Consider the following 20,766-nt stretch of genomic DNA (forward strand, 5'->3'; position numbering starts at 1 on the left):
TTGTTGAGAAACGAACGAGAAGGACAGGGTCGACGCATCGGTCGACATAGGTTGCCTCGCTTGTATGTCAAACCGCTGAGGACTGTAATCACAGCTATTCATACACCTGGGTAGAACCAAAGGACACTGTTCCGACACTGAACATGGTCTCGTTGGAGACGTGGTGGTGAACGAGTTGCTCGTGTAAATAACCAATATAGGTAATAATTAAGACAACCACATAATTTCTTGAGAAACATTATACATCGTATGCATTCAACAATTATTCCTCGAGCGCGCGTTGGTTGTGACATGATAGATAGCCAACGAGGCGCGTAGCGCCGAGTTGGTTATCTTCAACTCACATCCAACAAGCGCGAGTGGAATGATTGTTTTATTAAAAACGTCCTCAAAATATATAAAAACTAAAATAAAGTAAAAAGAGAAACGCCCCCAAAAATTACGTGTACGCTTACCTTATTTGTAGAGGATGGTATAATGGCTCATATACCATGATGGCTAAGCCAATGAAAACTCTTAAATTGCATTATCCAACGATTCAGTTTTAATAAACATTGTTACATCGTTATATAATCATAGTGACGAGATCGTCCCGAGTCAGTCTCGAGTTAGTCAGTCAGTCAGTCACTCACGCACGCACGCACGCACGCACGCACGCACTCACTCACTCACTCACTCACTCACTCACTCACTCACTCACTCACTCACTCACTCACTCACTCATTCAATCTCGAGTCAGTGAGTCAGGCAGTCAGTCCGTGCGTCAGTCAGTCAGTCAGTCCGGCCGTCAGACAGACACACGTAACAAGCAAAGACTTAATTAAAAGGAGTGTTAAGAAGTTCGACTTTCGCTGTTTTTCTTGAGGATAGGTCTTCAAAGGATGGCGAATGTAAAAGGTTAGTCTAAATGGAAATAATTATTGAAATACTGTCGACTGGTGGTAATTAAGCTATTATAGGCGAGTGCCATTTGAAAGAATTTTCAAATATCACGAGTAGTGGAAATCCTAAATTACTCGAGCCTTTATACATAACTCATTGATTATATGACTGAGAAAATCGCGAACGCGCGCGCGTTAATTTGCACTGCGGTGCAAATTAAGAATTAACGATAAATTGGCCTGCTCTCAGCCAGTCACAATGAAGTTATTTTCTTCGTCATATAATGGGCTTTATATATTGTTACGTGGTCCTTTAACTTACTTCTGAACAACTGATCGTCAAGACAGACGTGAACAGTTTTGCAGTGAGGGGCACGGACCTTCCATCATAAGATATTCTACATGGAACTTCACAGCTGTATTTTCTACAAATTTCACATTGTCAAACTAAGATACTAACAAGAGAAATATGGACATCTCATTTTAGTTCTCTTATTTATTACGTTTAAAATGATAGATGTACATGCACTTCCGTTAATCATTGGAATCAATCGATTAATCACTCAATCAATCAGTGAAACAGTCAGTCCGTCAGACAGACAGAGAGACACAGACAGACAACTCGGTAAACAAACCCTTGTAATTCAGAATTTGTGTGTCAAATTCATACCCAACTAAAAAAATAAACCATGATTCATCACTACGCTCAAATAAATATCATATGAATGATATATGACTAGACAAACTATAGAAAACTGAATCAATACAATTTCGATGTCCTGAATTGAATGGAGTAAGGTTACATTTGACTTCTGAATAGAGTTTTATCAGAGTAAACAACTTGGCAGCAGACGGTTAAGCTCTGTTCTGCTCGATCAGTCTCGCCGAGCATTAGAAGAAGTCTGGCAGTTAGAGAATTACCTTTGTTGTAATGCGTAGTTGTAAATGGAAACCCGTTAAGTTTATACTAAACTTTAACTCTAGTTAACAAATTGGACACTTACTTATTGTGTTCATAACACGACATGCACTTTACGTCGAACCCTTGCTAAGGGCGCAACACAAAAACTTGTGTTCACTATGTAAGAAGTCTTCAAGGGAACTGTGGTAAACTTATCTCTAGCATAGTAAGAGAATTCAGTTATGCAAAATGAAGAGTTAAGAAATACTTATCTTTTTAAAACGCATACCTATACATGAAGATTCCCAAAACTACGGCCGTTGTCACGTAATGCAATTTAACGAGTTTTGCATTGTAACAAGGTATCTTAGCTTCAAGTACTGATCTAAAGTCTCTAACCATAAAGGTAAAATTCTCTACAACAAGCACCACGAACAAAAAGGCACAACTCAGCTGAAAGCTACACCATCGGTTTTCAATCCCCAACAGATTTTGTAAAGATAATTAACAATTAGACCCGTAGCCCGCAAGGGCTACGGGTCAATAGCTCATGAGGCGAAGCCGAATGGGCTATTGACCCGTGGCCCGCAAGGGCGAAGGGTCTAATTGTTTTAGTATCACCCAACTAGTCGGACAGAAAAGGCAATAATAAAGTTAGCAAATGCAAGTTGAAGAAATGTTTATTTGGGAATAAAACGAAAGAAAGCGTCACGCTCGATTGCGCCAATTTCGCTACTCGAGGACTATTACTAATAGTCCTCTAGTAGCGTAGCCAATTAAAATGCAGGATTTGCATAAGTCCACTAGTTGGGTGATACTAATATACAGATAACTACTAAAACAAACTATGTGTATAATCAGTCTTCCTTAAGGTGGCTTACGACAAGCTTACTACAGTTCTTACTGAGTCTCGGAAAAACTGTAGTAAGCCACCTTGAGAGCATCAAACTTCTTAATTTATTTGTGTTAAGCACAGTTAAGGATGGTTTTCACAAATGCATAAGTGTAGGCAAGACCGATAAGCAAACTCAGTAAGATGATAATTGATAATTATCGCTTATTGTTTGCAAACGTTCCTAACAGAAGGTGCTAATTAACAGCACCTCACTGCATCTGCTTATGTCGGCTTATGCTTGTGCTTATGCGCTAGTGAAACCCAACAGAGTCGAGAAGAGACACTTTAAATGACGTCAGAGTTCAACGACCATTTTTGAAGACAAGCTTCTCCAGTTGCATCATGGGGAATTCCACACACACAGACACAATGAAGGCAGTGGCATATGACATGACGACAATTCCCACAAAACAAAAGGCCTGCAATGATAGTAAATGAGTGAAAGACAAACATTTCGTAAGGTCATGTCCCCTGTAAGCACAATGTAACAAAGAAATTCAGTGTATGGCAAGTGGTAACCGAAGATGGATGACCCGAAAAACTGTAGAATTTCCGAAGTAGAGAGTAGCATTACTTTAGATTTTCAGCCCCTTAAGCTTCTGATATCGCAACTTGGTCGGGATTCTTATAACCAATCTCTACTCACGGGATTAAAATTGCAGCAACACACCAAGTATTTCTATGGTTCGTGGGTATGTTTTTTAAGTTAGTTTAGAGGAAGTGTAGAAACGTTCTGTAAATTCATTAATAATTTGTTCATGCTCAGTTTGCACTTCCGAAGTTTTCAGAGAGAGAAGCATAGGAGTTGCTTGACGTGGCGAGAGCAACTCTGGCTTCTCCAATGCCCCCAGAATCCCCCCTCAAAACGAGCAATTCAAAAGAAATAAGATGTTACTCACCATATGGACATCAGAGTAGGCCCGTACAGTTTCCATTGATGAAAACAATGTCAGTATAACAACAGGATGAATAAGATAAGCACAGTATGTCAGCCGACTTAATGGAATCCAAAACCGAGCCGACAGGATCCTATTCACCAAACCTTCAAAAGGAAAAAGAAATGCAAAAGTGAGTATTTACAACTATAAAGTGGTTATTGGTAGTTCCGGTGATGCGCGCATCTTCAAGTCCTGGTTTTCTCCAAGTGCTGTTGTCTTTTAGATTGTAGACAGTTTACGGTCCCTGTTGACCAGTATTTTTAATTTAAATTACACTTAATTACTGGTCACTTGGGAAACGTAACAGTTAGTTTTGTTTTCCCGAGAATCTTGATGTTTCCCAAGGCGAATTAGAGAAACAATACTAACTGTTTGCCATGGGACCAGTAATTAAGTGTTTTGTTATACAGTTGTAGTGTAGTGCAGTGTAAAGTAATAAGGCAAGAAGTCAAAGTGACCTCTGGTTAGTGGAAGAACAGGTACTCTGTTGGTTTTTCAGTTCTGTTAAGAACTATTGTTCGTATTCTTCAATGTTATTGGTTTATTTGAAAAAAAGAACAATATCCTTTGTTCTCAAGTAACGTTCTGATTGGTTCCAAGAGGCCCGGTTCAAGAAGTTGCACTGTATCAGAAACCACCATCTATAATACAAACAGTTATGCAAGCCATCATCATGGAAATTGGCTCCTGTCTGTGAAGTGTTACACTCACCTCCGAGCCCACGATGGCAAGCAAAAATCACCCAGGCTAGTGCCAAGCTCCAGGCAAATCGAGAAAACATCCCATATGTGATATTCTCAGCACGAGAGAATGGTTGAGGATTGTTTGTTCTAAACACTTGATATTCACCATACAGAGTAGACAGGGCGAGAATGATAGCAACACACCAGCCAGCCATATTGAATATATACGTGTGGACCTTCAGTTAACAAATCAGATGAATCAAATCACGAGTGATTAGTGTTAGGAATTTACCTAGTGCCCTGGCTAGTCTCAAAAACTTTGGGGAACTTTAACAGAGATGGCATCATGGTTTTAGCAGTTTGCATTCGAACCCGGGCCAGGCACATTGTGGACTTCGGCAAGACATTTAACTCTCACAATGCCTCTCTCCACCCAAGTGTGCAAATGGGTACTGGGAATTTAATGCTGAGGTTAACCCTGCAATAGACCAGCATCCCATCCAGGGGGGGAGTAGAAATACTCTTAGTGGCTTCATGCTACAGAAACCAGGATAAGCCCCAGCCTGATGGGCCAGTTGGCTCTATGCAGACTTTACCTAAAATTCTTCAAGGCTACTGACAAACTTGTGCATCATACGCCAGTAAAATAGTTCTGTCTTTGCCCAAGTATTTCTGAGCTATGATTATCTGATCCCAGACTTGTCAGACAGAGACGACTGTAAACAGTAGGCCCACCTCACAACAATTACAACTTGTGACGCTCATTTTTTTGGAATACCACTATTTAATCTTTTTATCACAATAAATTTCACAAAAATAGTAAGTTTGTGTTACCTTGGTGGGAAGCCTCCAGTCCTTCGAGTGAATAAGTAAGTAACCCAACACCATACCAACAAGGTATGGTGCAATGCGACAATAAGGCTTTTCATATACAAGAGACATAAAATCGACACCAGCAGCGCTGCAATAAAAACACCACAATAAGTCTCCTTATGAGTGCCTCAATAGTGTCTTAATAGCATGGTACTGTATCAGTCAAAACCTGTTTTGACCTAGAAAGTTCAATTGCAATCAAAATATCCCATAGCCAGTCTTAGAGTTTTAAGTTGAACTGTACAATTATCACAAAGGAAAGGAGAGATATCTTGTAGGAATTCAACAAAGAAAATATGTACTTCCATTTACATAAACTTTAAACATAAACAACAGTTTCAATCATTGACAGCTAGGTTTAAACTAATTCGTGGAGAGATGGAGAGACGTACATTTTATCAAATATTTGTGATTGAATATCGGTCCTCCAAAAAGATGAGGTGTAGCTTGAGTATTACCAGTGGCGGATGAAAAGCCGGGGCAGGGCAAGCAAAAAAAAAAGCTCTCCCCCCTTAACTCAAGGTCTGGATCTGCCACTAATTACTGTAGGACAAAAGATAGTGTGGAGATTTACATCTAGAACATGGGACATTCAAGGCAAATCAAGATGCTCACGTTTCAGCTTGAGCTGCAGGGCTGAGCTGAACAGCGGCGAGGTCATAATGAGCGTAAAGGATTCCTATTGTGATAAAACTGACGCTCATCAACACACCAACAATAACAAGCAGTCCTCGCAGACGAAACCTAAAAACAGAGAATTCAACAACAGATTAGCAAAATAAAAGGAGAGTGATTATGGCAGCCTCAGAAATGCTCGTTTATGAACGAACTAAATGTTAATCTCTCATGTCAGAATGTAAATTTTTAGGACAAAATGAGAAAAACAGATTATTTTTAGCACTTTTTCGACTAGCCTAATTTATCATAATTTGAGACTACTCATGCTCCCAGATGATAGATGCGGTACGAGTAAGCTGATGCTTACTCGTACCACATCTTAATGCATCATATAGCTGTACAGTCATCTGAGGTATTTCAAGGGTTGCTGAAGTTTGCCTAAGGTCTTCAGAAGATAACCAAAGAAAATCAGATGTTTTCCGAGCACTTCCAAAGATCACCTAAATCCCTCTTAAGACTAATAAATATCACCTGAACTTCCTGTTTGTAAACTCTTTAAAAGATGTAATAACTGTTATGAGGATTGAAACCTTTAGTTGTTTGGCAAATCAAAGAAAAGTCACTTTATTCTTTATTTACTAAATCATACGGTTCCCAGTGTTCCAAGAATATACCTGTATGCTGTGAAGAGGATGGCAGGAGCAATGATGTAGAACTGCATATCATTAGCTAGGTACCATGCCCAGCCAAAACACTGTAAAAATATAGTCAAGCAGCCTCGGTTAAAAATAAATAAAACATACAACATTACATATTAAATTACAATAACAGGAACATATGTTTTATCACAATCAGACATTGAAATTAGATGTATATTGATGGGACAACTACATGAGTCCAACAATCAAACTTTTATCTCCTAATTAAATGAAAATGAATCTTACTGAACTATTTGACAAAGTAGAACAAAAAATTTTTTTTTATGTACAACAGATTATTCTTGATCAAAAGAAATAGTGCAGCCTCACAAAGACCAACCACAGATCATAAGAAAATTAAACAGTTGAACAAATCAAAGGTTATCCACAAATTCTCACCGAGTTATTCATTGTGGTAGGATAAAAATTGTTGATGTATAAGAGATTAGTCCACCAGTATTTGTCACAAGGATTTTCTGCTTGCGTGTTGTACCACAAGGGACCTTCACCAAGAAATCCCATCATTTTATCAAAAAACAGCAAACAAAACATATAAGGTGGAGTTAACCTGTAAAAGTACCAATAAAGATAATTTGTTAGACAAACTATGATTTCCACTTCACTGAGAAGATTGTGATACATCAAGGCCAGGTTGTTCAAAGCACGATTAAGCTAATCCAGGATTAGCGTAAATTTTTATTTCAATTTTGTAACTTTTCAGTGAAGGTTTCTGTTTAAATTTTTTGTCCCTCAATTTTGGCTTTGACCAATGTCAAACTTCAGGAAACATGGACAGTGAAAACACTTTTATTCAAGAGAAATAAGACCTTTGATTAACTTTCACTCCTGGATCAGCGTTAATCAGCTTTCCAACAACCGGGCCCAGATTTTTACAGCCCAAAACACAAAGTTTATACTGGTGACTGTAACAAACTGATTTAAGCAAGTACCAGGGTGCCTGACTTTTCATTGCTAGAACTGCAGTGAAAACTTAACATGACAGTTGTAAAACGGACACATAAAATCTGTCATTCATTATTTTATAAGTCCTGGGGGAATTTGTGGCATTAACCTTGTGGAAATATCACAACTACTACAATTAAAATACCAAGTAGTGTACGACCAGCATCCAACACCCAGGAATTTTCCTGTTGACAGAAGATGAAGAAAGCTTTTTTAGGGCTAAAACTAAAGGAATAAGTAAAACCTACCTCCAAAAACGATGAAAATAGTAATTGAAGAGTGGTAGTTGTCCATCTTTCTTCTCCATATGACGAAGTGACAAATAAGCAACCAAGAGGCCACTGTAAAGGATACAATTAAAAAATATGAGTTGGAAGTAGGAAAATTCTCTCAACAATAAAGCATTTCTTCAAACTGTGGTATTGCAAACAGCTAGATATTAAAAGAAACATGTTCACCAAGCTCAAACCACAAGGCTTTAATGAAGGCTAAAACTAACCCTAAGCAAGGTTCTAACAATACTTAAATTAGTCCAAACAACACTATAATGATATGTGAAAAAAAACATAATTTATAGAATTCTTAATCCTGGATCAGTCCTTATTCGATTTGTCAACAATTGTCCAGAGCAGTTGTTTTATTACGATAATTTATCAACAAAAACAATCACTGACAATGATGATTTAGTACTTAGTTCTCAATACTCTCCTTCAATTGAAGTAAGTGACCCAAATTTCTTTAATGAATTCATGTCAGTTTAGTGTCTGGAAACAGCACTTACCTTAGGAAAAAGAAACTGTCAACTGAAAAGAATGCGTTGCCCACAGTTTGAAATGTGAATCGGCGAATAATGTTATAGGTTGGCAGCAAATTACCTATTAACACAATAATAATACACATGAAAAAATTACTCGATTCTGATTGGCTAAGAGCAGTGCAGTTCAAGTGTAACACCAGTGCAAAAAGTGTAACATCAGTGCAAAAAGTGTAACACCAGTGCAAATTACACATCAAAATTCTGGATTATGATTGACTGAAAGATAATAGGAATTTTTCTAAGAAAATGATATCAGGTAAAATGATGACGAAAATTTTGTGTTGAAACTTTGAAAAAAGTTTTCTCAAATAAGAAAAAATGGCTCCAAGAAAGATCTTCCGGCACTTCCTCCATGCAAATTTTTTCATGTTTATATTATTAATAAGTAATCATACGGTTTTTCTCGTTCAATTTTGAGTTAATTTGCACTTGTGAGTTTTTCAAAAAGCTGAAATTACACTCGCCGAAGCGGCTCGTGCAATTTCAGCTTTTTGAAAAACTCACTCGTGCAAATTAATTCCAAATTGAACTCGAAACCGTATGATTACCTATACATATAAAAAGTTTACTTAGTTGCATTCCAAACAAATTGAAACGTTGGAACAATTTAACAAATAGATTCCATGTTACCTTGCATACGTTCAGTATAATTAACAGCGGAGCTCCTGCGCGCCGCAGGCGTGCGAGCGGAGCCCTGTACCTTAGAAAACGTGGTAACCCATCAATCTGAAAAATTTTGGTTTTCATGTGACTGTCCGTACGTCCGTCCATACGCCAGTTCTTTGAAAACTACAAGAGTAGCACCATTACCATGGTTACATCTTTGATTTTTGGGCATCCAAGCTATTGTTAATTGACAGCTGTCACAACAAACTATCTGCTGACCAGTATCATGTGATCATATCATGGGCTCAGGCTTAGAGCTCATCAAGGTTGCATGTTTTTTTGAAGTTGACTACTGTCCAGTTACTGGTTTTCCGATAAGATCATGGGCTCAAGTCAGGTTATTTCTCTGGGGAAGAAGGAGGGAGTACTCGGAAAGGTAAAATTTTGGCGTAAAGTAACCCCTGGCACGTTCTTGACTTTTCTTCTGACATATTCTTTGCATAATCATTTCTTGGAAAGTCCTTAATACATTGCCTACGTAATTTATACAATCTTGGTTAGGCTTATTGGGCATAGTTTGTTAAAATTTAATTGGAAAAAAATAGCAAAACCACACGCTGAACAATTACATGCTCACAATCAATCATTTTCTGAGTTTCTGATCCAAGAAAAACTAATTCACTTTTTCCTTTATGGTCAGTTATTGCAATCAGGAGCTCCACTTTTAGGCTTGACTAAATCTATATAATTATTATCAAAATGTGGTAAGAACAAATTAAAATAGAGAAACACAAGCTGTTAGGTGAGGGTGTAATTGACGTTCTTACCACAATTTGACATAAATCTATGATTAATTTTGTTACTGAACAGATGCTTGGCAACGTGGAATTGACCTGTTAAACATAACAAAAAAACAAAATATTAAGTATGTTGTCTATATGTGTCTGTCCTCCACTAGATCAAAAGTCACAATCAAAATGCAAGAACTGATCAGTAAACAAATTAGAAACAAGGAAGAGCATGAGAGCATGTGTGAAGAACAGCTCCCAAAGATACTGTCTGTTGTCTGTCAATCATCAGTCGGTCTGCATCGTGTCAGCTGGCAGACTGTTTGACAGGTTGCCAACAGCTTAGCGACAGCTTGATGGGAGCATATTAGGTTTTCTTTCCCAAACTAGTCACACAATAATTATTTCTCCAGTAACAATGGTGATGACATTCGTCAAGAAGCGGAGTAGAACCATGAAGATGTGTGGTGACAACAGAAGTGTCTAAAAAGTCTTAAAAAAATAATCCTCTTAATCATCTTTTTGAAACATTGGGAATTCGACTACAGATGGTTGGAGATAAGAATCACAGCAACACAAGTGAATACTTACTGATAGGGGCTACCATTTGAAAACCATACACGTGTCCCAGGATGACCCACCACATGCTCATCACTCTCATACCGTTGATTGCAGTAATGGCACTGGGAGGAACATTTGTATCCATAATACAGTTTGTGTTTTGAATTAAAGAGAAACACAAAAAGAATTGTACCACCACATCTGTGTCAAAAAAAGCAAAACAAAATTAGTTATTTCCACAGGCATAATCATAATGAAGGGGTTTGTGGAGACATCTGATAGACTGCTACATATTCCCATTTAAATTGCATTGTGCTTGCTTCTATCAAAAGGAGAATTTGACATGAGATCATTGAGTCACTTAAGGCCTTCCTCAGTGCACCCCTTTGATTACAGCATGCCTAGAGCTCCAATATAATTGGTTTTCCATGAGAACAACTGCAATGACAACTTTATTTGTCAGCTGGAAAAACCTCCATGAACTATGTACTGAAACTACTGACCGACATCTCTTACTACAGGAAAAATGCCCTACATCAAAATGGACAATGTTCTATTCACATCACTAAATGCGACACAGATCAACTTGTGCACCACTTCTAATATTCTAACTCATGTCCACTTTCTGGAATGCAACACACAAACTCTCCTGGCAAACGTACTTGGTTTAGAAGGCTGCTGTTGAAAGCTTGGTAAAGTTGTCCTTGTACTAAAATTCACCTCAGGGGAGGAGTGAAGCAGGGGACTGTGATCACTACTGTCAGGAGTACTCTTTGTAAATGGATTTTGACCATTTGGAGCCTGATCATGATCTGTCACCATGGAGACACCTCTGATTGGCATGAATCCATCACTTTTGTTAACAGGTGAGGAGTGTGACTTTGTAAAGCTAACAGCTATATCAACAATTGTCCCAACAAGGCAAAGGAACAGGATTACACCACATAAAACCCTGTGATATAAGATGATGACAGATTGAAAGGATCAGTTATCACTAAATTCACTTGCAGTGTGCAGAAAATCTAAATACTGTCACAAGCTATTCACCTCCTCATGTTTTCTACTATCATCAACATAAGGCAATTTGAGCTACGTGTATTTAATCAAGCACTATTTTGAGCGTGACTAACATACAAGATAACTTTTCATTGATGGAAACTTAAAAATAATGGCCTAGGTCATTAAAGCACTGAATGCAACCTTTCAATACATGAACTCTGTTCAATCAACAGTTTCATGTTTCTCTGCCATCAACCATTTTAGTGGATCTCTCAGGTAACAGACGTTTGTTTCAACATGTTTCATAGGTCACGTCTGTGGGTTATGTAAATTTCAACCTTTTGGTTTTTTTCTTCAGGTTTCTTAGTTGTCATCATAATTGTGATTGATGGCAGCCAAATATGGAATTGTTTGTTAGGTTTTAAACTTCAGAGTCTGCATGTTATTAAAAGGTGCAATAAAAATTACTAAATAAGTGCACTCGAGCCATTAACAAGAAGTGTTTAAATGAGTTATATTTAACAATTATTTGCCGAAGGCAAAGTGAACATGGGTGAATATTTCCGAAACAAAGTTGGGGTAAATACTCACCAATGCCCACTGATTGGAGCCTGAGGCAAATAGTTGTTTTAGTATAATTTTCAGAGGTGAATATCAAGAACAACAAAAATAACAGACTTAAAAACAAGCAACCACAGACCCAACTGTTCGTTTGTATACACACTTATATGCAGCCGAAGTAGAATAAATTTTACACATCAAGTTAGGCAGTAAAACAAACAAGCAAAACTCTTCGAAAAATTTTGTCATCCAGTACCTTTAATTTGTTATATCATTACATGTTGACTTCATTCACATTTGTACTCATTATCTAAACGTGAGTAGCTCCAGTTTGAAAAACATTCTGAATTTTGGTCACTCAATCAACGAAACCACCAGTCTTTGATTCTAAAATCCTCGAATATGAATTCTTGAAGACATTACTGGTTTAGGCACAACAGTAGTCATTTTCAAATTTCCCTTGTTTTTAAATGTCCTGGAGTTAGAGCGATGTCTTTTGGATAAATGAAAAGTTCACTCAGCAACTGTCTGCCACATTTACTTGCCAAGATGGTAAATTAAAGGTGGCAAGCTAAGTAACCAGGCTTAGAAAAGTTATATTCCCTGCCTAGCACTGTGAATATAGCATCCAATTCTTATATTCACCTCTGGAAATTATACTAAACACATAATTATATACAAAGTTGAGGTGTCAAATTGAAAAATTCTCTCAGACATTTTCAAATTCTGTTGTTGTGTCTTGATCAGAAGACTTGCTAAAATTAAGTACAATTTGCTCCGCATTTGACAATTTACTTAAAATATCTTCATCTTATGCTCTACAAGCATTTTGCGCTGGAGCGAAAGTACACAGTTGTAATTGTAGAACTGTTTTAACCAAAATTGAAGTACAATGTCTGTGTTAGTGTCCCTCTAATATATCGTAAATAACAACTAAGTTTAACAGTTCTCAAAACCTTGGAACAATACCCAATCACTCAGAGTTCAATACCTCATCTGATAGAACCTTGTTGGTACACTTTGATAGCATATCAGGTGCGTTTGCGCAAAGCAATTGGCTCATATATTTCAGTTAGTGAGCAGCATTAGCAGGGCACACCCGTAGCAAACTTGTTACTTTGTGGTTGAATTCAATCAACAACGGGCAATTTCACCTGTAGCATCAAGGGAAAATCAAGCATACTCAGCCGTAACAGATGTTTCCATGGCAAGTCTAAACAAGCCTAACGTGCCTCTGAACCATGGAAAAAAGGTATGAATAGGTACTTACCACATCTAAATTTGGCCATAACACCAGCCTACCAAGGTAGTAGACACAGCTTCTGCTTGGCTGATTGCAAATTTAGGTGTGGTGCAACAATAATCAACAATAATCAGGCCTTCTGATAGGGTGTGATGAAAAAATGCAAACAAGAAGATCTGTTAGATCTTATAACTGCACGTTTAAAATTTAACTGTTTTCTTAGTACTACAGTCGCAACGCAGTGCATATTCCAAAGCAATCTTTGATGACTCATTGATTACTGTAGACATCACAGCACTTGATCAACACAAACTCTATTATCACACCATCAGTCGTAGCCGTTGTGACATTTCCGATGACGTAATAGTCTTAATCTGGAACTTTCTTCGGGATATGTATGGGCATGAAGATACGAACACTATTACAAACCGCTTTCTTTCTTTAAAGTCACGATTAAATTTAATTGTTTTGTCCCTTGAGTTAAGGGTTAGCAAAGAAGTCACACGAGTCACATAATTCAAGAATTGCGTTATCTACGGCTATCTTTAGTACGGTGGTTATTTCCCTACCAATGACATAATCTTTGCACGTTCTGACACGTTGCTTGGCTTGCAAATATTTAATTTTCCTTCCGATCTATGAACTGACTGTGATGAAATAGTCAAAGGATCTACTTCATTTGCGTAAAACCACAAGAAATACTCACAAAATTACAAACAAATTAATGACCGTCGCTTCTGCCGAAATAAACTTGCAAAGTAAACATGATCGTATTTGTCACGTAGCAAAAGTGAAAGCTGCAACGTCAGCGCATTCCATGGCTGACGTAATACCTTTTTTCAGCGTATTTATTATTCCCTTTAAATCCAACGCTTTGATAAAATGAAAAGAAAATATATTTTACCCACAAAAAAGAAAACAATATCGGTAAAATTGTCCGTGTATTTATGTTTTAACAGCTTCTGGCGGAAAAAAATCACACGTTGCGTGACTCAAAGTTTGGCCGAGGGGAGGTCTGCGTCTGGTCACCAACAAAAAAAAAATTAAAAAAAATAAACCACCGGTAAACCTAGAACCGCGCTTGGCCCATGGCCGCGCGGTTAATTATGCGATTAGAAAGGCCAATTAAGCGATAATTAATGTAAATTATGCAATTTTTTTCTGAGCAATTTTAAGCTTGTTTTATGAGGTTTCAGGATAAGAAAAACACTTTTTTGCTGCCCTAAAGGCATTTTGAACACAAAGGAACAGTAATTATGCATCTTGATCAACATTAGTTGGGATAAATAAAAAAATGAGGTCTTCTACACTATTGGTGCACCACGTTAAAAGTTGAAAGGACACAGCTAACATGCCAAATGAATGATTGATAATTATTGATACTCTTGCATGCTACAATTAGCTTCTTACGCTTTGTTTTTATGTGCAGTATTATATTTCTGAATACAAAAAACCACATTTTTAAAATTTATTTTGCAAGGATCATCAGTAAAACCACCATTGAATTTTAAGTTTTTAAACACTTTATCCTGCTTCACAATAATATTATTCAATCCATAATTAAGCAGGCAGATCATAAAACCCCACAGTACATGTAGGTTAATTTATAACATATGACAGTCTGTCAAACTCACATCTGATCTCATAATAGTATTGTATAACAAAACTAGCTTGAACATAGCAAAACAGTCTTTCTCCCTGTAGACAGTAGTTTATAATCAAAGGGGCTCTTCGAGTCACAACTGAAATTTTTTAGTCAAATCCAGGGGAAATTGGAGTAAACCGACTCGAGTTTGCCGGGTTCTACTGTACAGCTGAAAATTTTGCCACGAACAAAATTTTCTTCAACACGTTTCAAAAATCTCACTGGTTAAAGTTTGCAAGGTGACGAAAACATACCACGACCAAACATCTACACAGATAATGTAGCCAGTAAAACAAGCTATTTGGTTAAAAATGTCAAACCATTTCCAGCTAACCAACAAACCATGTTTCCAATTGAACGTATAGACTCCATCGAGTCTGAATGTGCATATATCAGCCATTCAGATTGGCTAATCTGAACAAAGGGCATGTTTGTGTTTCACCAATAGGCGACTCTTTAAGAATAAGACTCGTACCAGGCCCCCGACATGCAAAATAACGCCCTACAGCTTTGAATGTTTACAAAATCGAAGGCGACAAAGGTTTCTTAGGCTTTTTCCAAGGTAAATCATCTTTAAAATGGCGTATTTATGCAGGAATTCCAAAGAAACTTGTTGATTTACGTTTTATTTTATGAATGTTGTGCGTTCTTTCGTGAATTATGCGATTTTTCGTGAATTGTGTGATCGGATGTGATTTGAGGTCGGTTGTGCGAAATCGCACCATCGCGTAATATCAGAAGGCCTGAATAATTATTAATAATTAAAAGAGAATGTGCATGTACTTACAAAGTGACGATTACTCCTGTTGTGTATGTTGGTTTCTTGTTACAGAAAACAGATTTAAATTCACCTGCACCACCAGCACTACTTGATGGCTGCGGGCTCAGCTTTGCCAGTGTTGTATTGTATTCTTTGTTGAATCCTAGCCAAGATAAACAAGTACATTCCACAGATGCAAACGATTTGCTACTTATTCAATATGAACAAGACCTTTTTTATTTTACAGATGAGGATATTTTTCCTCTCAGCTGTGAAATTGTGATATGTTAATTAAAAGATATTGTTATTTAAGAAACAGGAAACTTTCGTCTGTTTCTATCGAGTTATAGAAACACAAGTGGACATTCGGGAGAATGAGAAATGCTGTGGGAACGCAAGTCGACAGGCAAGTGTTTCCACAGCTTTTTAGAGTTCTCCCAAACTCCCACATGTGTTTCTGTAACTAAAAAAAATGTACAAAAAGAATGTTTTCTATTTCTTTGGGAAAACACTGTGAGAAACAGCATTTCATTGACTATCAAAATGTAAATTCTCTATACTTGCACCATTATTTCCTCAATGGTGCAACTTTGAGAAGTAGGTCTTTTAACACGTGTTTCTTACTTGGTTTTTAACACTATTATCACTATATTACATGTAGTACTGCACAAACCACGTACGATCAGCACTTGCGCTACGTTGGATCAAGGTAAATCATGACCAGACCAAAAAATAAAAAATATAGAAACTAAACATCGTCTTAATATAAGGACCACTTTTATAATTAATGAACACAGGCGGCCTATTAACAACACCTAGTTACACCCCCACTACAGAGTCACAACACTTCCTTTCTAATAATCACAGAGAAAATGGTTTAATCCTCATACCAGTCTAGAAAAAATTAAGGCTAATCGTGATTATATAAGAAAGGCTAATGTTGGACAGCCAAAATATTGTATTCACACCTCTCACATTGTTTGGTCCACCTTTAATTTGCAGCATTCCTTATAGTTACTACATTACAATTAAATTATATTAGAAAGACTCCTTTTCTTGAGAGTGATTTATTCAATTACTATTAACATATTTTTTTCAGGCTTTATTCTAACAACTGCTTAGTTTGCAAACCAAACTGAGGTGATCTGCCATGTACATAATATTGCTGAATTATTGATCATTTTGGCAAATATTGTTTTAACATTTTAATATCCAGATTTAAGTTTAACAAATTATATTCATATAGCTGATGGATGTTAGCAGTTTAAAATACATGATGTAAAGATCTGCTAGGTTAAACAAGACTTTTAGGTAGCATGTCTTTGTTTACAGGCTATCTTTTGAAAACATCTGAGTGCTGAGAACCTCAGCCACCTTTAATTCAATAAAAGCTATGTAATACCTGTAAAGATATCTTGCAGAGTGTTAGTTACATCCTCTTCACTACACTGTTTAGGTGCACAGATCCCCCAACGAATAGGCAATAACTGGATAGTAGTGGAAAACAAAACAGCAAGAAAATATGTATTAGATCCTAGCATTTTTATGCCTGATTTAAAAGCAATCATAGTACAACTAGATACGAAGAGTTAAAATATCTTTCCAACATCCCAAAGCCAAGCAGTTTACAAATACTGAGAGTAATATGGGTATGTCTGGTAATTTACCTAAACACAAAGTGTACACCTTATGCATTCTGCGGTGCAATAAGGACTGATTATTAATGATGATGATGATGATGACGATGACGACAAAAACAGCAATAGTGGTGATGAGGATGAGGAGAGAGTAACTAATGTGCAAGCCTGTGAGACGGAGATGTGAGTGTCAAGTCTATCATTATGAGCCACTGTTTTTTATTTTTTATTTTTTTTCAGGCTAACCAGATCAGAGCACTTCTTAAAACCAGAGTGCTATCTTTAGGGTTTTATTGTGTGTTTGCCATGATATGACAAACTTATGTAAGGAACACTACTAACAACACCTGCAACCTGCAAGAAATATGTGCTTGTTTCTGCCTTTGCTGTACATTAATTCATAAATACAAAGTATGTGGATTGCTGGTAATCTCCTAGGAGAATATTTAGCAGATATTTATTGTTGTTATCTATTGACTCGCAGCTATTCAATCCACTATAAATGTACATATTGAATTATGCTATGTCAAAAAACAAAATATCATTTTAAGGGACACAGTCAGCTTTGGTTAAAACAGTATGGATTGCGTCTCTGTGACAAGCAAATTAGCTATGAAATGGTATCTAATGCACATGCACGCCAACTGACTGTGTCCCTTTAAGGTGAGAGTGAAAAGAAGGGATAGTCTGAACTACTCACCTCAGTGATATTGACAGCAGGAACTTTGATATAAGCCAAGCAATAATGAGCATTTACAATGGACTTAGTGCACTCACTGTAGGATCCTAACCAGCCAACATTGCCAATAAAAAGTCCACTTTGAGGTTTGCCAATAGCATCTAGATCTGAAATTTTTAATACAATCAATATTAAATTTTTCAAATAGAGAGAGAGCTTTAAATTAAAGGGATGGCAAATAGTCAAAATGATGTGTCATAGCTATTAGTAGCAGAAAAACACAAAAATGTTTTTCCAAGTTATAGGCATGGGATTTTTATCCTGGGAGTGCCAGGTTTTTTGAAGACAACACAAACATATTCAAAGATTCCTGATGACATCCAAAAACATCCTTAGATGTCCAAAGTCTTCTGAAAAATTTGCATACAATAGCGGAAGCAGAATTCAACAGCCCTGACATTTCCCATTCCCAGTCTCAGGACGTGTATCGCTAAATGTGACCTCACTCCCAGTGCTTTCAATTTGGAGAAGGAAGTATCGTCATTTACACATAGTTTTCTTACATCGGTTTGAGTTAACATATTTTTGGAAATTGTGTCAAGCAAAGCTGTAACCATTCACATTTTTCAATCAGGCGTGAGAATTCGGCCCGTAACCGTGAGCCGGCGTGAGATCAAAGTTTTTTCAATCCGCAGGCACAAGACTCGCACCTAAGGCGTGAGAGTTGGCAAGTATACATACATGAAGACACAAAAACAGGAAAATGCATTAGAAAACACCTGTTACATTTACACCCTTGATTAGAAGTATTCTACAAAGGATTATATATCTACACTTGGGGGGAGGGAGCGAGAGGACAACTCTACTAAATATTGAACAAATTTCTGTCAGAAATCTAAACACCAGAGACAGAAGACACAAAAGCTATGTCTAAAAGTTAGAGATAATATAACAGCACATTGCACAAAATATCGGGGGCACAATCCAATTTAGCAAAAGTCAGGAGAATGGTACAAAATTTCAGGTAAGTCTATAAGGTACCCCCCCCCCCCCCTTTTAAACTATATTTAGGACTGATTTTCAGCTCGTTGAGTATTTTGCACAATTCAGATTACGACATTGTTGTAATAAGCTTAGGTACTGTGCACTTTCGTCATACATAATGGCTGTGTCTGGGGTGATTTATTTGGGATGGCTAGCAAGCGACGCAACAAAACCATTTAGAAATCAGCGAGCTAACAAAAAAAAAAAATCAAGGCTCTGGAGAAAGAATCTGCAGTTGAACACCCCTATTTCGAACTCTGGCTAAACTTCAGAATACCCGGCCACTAATATGTGCTTTCAAATGCTGCTACCGCAGTCCCACAGTCGTGATAATTAACATTATACCTGTATATAAAAACCACGAATATACCTCGTTCTACAGGTTCGAGACAAAGTAAACGACTAAAAAGCAAATGCAAGGGAAAGAGATAGTTTTGAGTTCCAAATAGCGGGGAATTCAAAATAATCGAGTCCGAACAAAAGAGGTCCAATTTGAAGCACGATGTTCCCATGACGCTACGATCGACTAAGGTTTGAACTTATATTGGCGGGCTCACAATCTTGCTTAATATTGTAGCAGAAAACGGAAGCGTCAGGCCGTTCATGCTGGAAGCTTAAACAATATAAATGTTCATACTCACAAGAATAAGCAAGAGGAGAAGTACTCAGCTTCTCCACAGTTTCTTTGCACTGCTTGCCGACGTTCGCGAAAGAAATATTTGGAAGCCTCGGAAATGGAAAGCCAAATTGCTGTGCGATCTGAGCGTAGTTTTTGGAAATTAATCCAGGAGATGGAGTTAAAGACGTTGGAATTGGACAAGACACCAAGAAAACTGCAAAGAGTGCAAATATTTCTCTAAATGCAGCCATCTTTTAGACGGAGACTGGCGAGGTACAGTGTGGAACGGGATTTATTTGAAGAATCAATGACATCATTCCCGTTTGGTAATGACGCACAATGTTGTTGTTGTTGTTGCTGTCACGTGCAGATCAGAAGGATTACATGAGCTAACTTTGCATATTTTCATAAAAAGAATAGGTCCGCATTGCGGACATAGTTATACGAGTTACTTAATTGAGCTCTGGTAATGCTAGCAACAATAGAAAACAAGGAAACCTAAATGAATCGTTCCATAATTTCACTTCTTTTGTATCTCAATCTCCAGCTACTTTTCGTACGTACTACATGAGTAACAAAAACAGGTAAGCCTCCACTTCATGAACTACATTGCTCCGATGCTCCGATAGGTTACACATTATCGATTGAGCCACTCTATTTAGTAAACTTCTCGTCGCCTAATTGAAACCGATAAAAGTTGTCCAGCATGTCTTTACACAACATGTGAGACTCGGATGCGATTTGCAGTCGACTGTGTGGAACAGCATGATCGCGTAACATCAGGAGCCATAATCGGGGACGGAGACCGTAAGCAGGGCGCTCATACGTTTTCCCCCCCTGCCGTAAGTCTTGGGATCCGCCATCCTGACATCGTATATCCGCGCGGATCCACGCACATGTCGGGGGCTCTCTTGCTTGATCAAATGGTGACAGTGGCGATATTCTCTTGCAGATTTTTCACAGCGATGGCAGGGAATAAGACAGGGAATAAGAACCAGGGCCCCTACATGTAGTTTTATGCTCTGAGCTAATGGAAAAGGTGCGTTTTTCAGAGTCGAAAACAAGACTTCAATTTCGCGCTGTGAATGAATAATATGTGCTCGCGCTAGTTGTACGAATGAGATTTTGCGTTTGTTCTGTAAAGAAAAGTCATGTAAGAAAACTCTTTACTCTGGTATCGAGTTAATTTGTGAGTTTCCCAAGCAATGCTTAATCTTATTGTTTCTGTTTGTTTGGCGAGTTTGCAAAAGTTTTTGAAAGGCAAGTCTGAGGCGTACAAGTAGCTCATTTGCATAGTGCAGCGCATGCAATTTCAAGTCCGAGGTCGGTGTTTTCAATTGTCAACAAATCTTGACAA

At 37.6% G+C, this 20,766-nt stretch overlaps 1 protein-coding gene across 1 annotated transcript; it reads right to left on the minus strand.

Moving 5' to 3' along the window:
* Positions 1-58: 58 nt before the first annotated feature.
* On the minus strand, positions 59-20,674 carry LOC145501333 (O-acyltransferase like protein-like). The gene is made up of 15 exons (XM_081480825.1): positions 19,432-20,674; positions 17,768-17,913; positions 16,833-16,917; positions 15,458-15,593; positions 10,885-11,174; positions 10,253-10,423; positions 8,232-8,325; positions 7,699-7,791; positions 6,887-7,055; positions 6,464-6,543; positions 5,787-5,915; positions 5,133-5,259; positions 4,327-4,534; positions 3,577-3,719; positions 59-3,096 (listed from the first exon to the last, which is right to left on the minus strand). The coding sequence occupies exons 1-15, from the start codon at positions 19,658-19,660 to the stop codon at positions 2,980-2,982; spliced, it is 2,217 nt and encodes a 738-aa protein (XP_081336951.1). The 5' UTR covers positions 19,661-20,674; the 3' UTR covers positions 59-2,979.
* Between the last annotated feature and the right edge of the window lie 92 nt (positions 20,675-20,766).

This window comes from Orbicella franksi, chromosome 10 (genome assembly GCF_964199315.1).
Source record: "Orbicella franksi chromosome 10, jaOrbFran1.1, whole genome shotgun sequence".
In the NCBI taxonomy this organism is placed as follows: domain Eukaryota; kingdom Metazoa; phylum Cnidaria; class Anthozoa; order Scleractinia; family Merulinidae; genus Orbicella; species Orbicella franksi.

Excerpts from the sequence above, each read along its gene's own strand:
- LOC145501333 (XM_081480825.1), bottom strand. The coding sequence starts at position 19,660 with ATGGCTGCATTTAGAGAAATATTTGCACTCTTTGCAGTTTTCTTGGTG. Across the intron at positions 8,326-10,252 it reads TCAAATGGTAGCCCCTATCA|GTAATTTGCTGCCAACCTAT; the intron begins GTAAGTATTCAC and ends TTGTGTTAATAG. Across the intron at positions 7,792-8,231 it reads GACAGTTTCTTTTTCCTAAG|TGGCCTCTTGGTTGCTTATT; the intron begins GTAAGTGCTGTT and ends TATCCTTTACAG.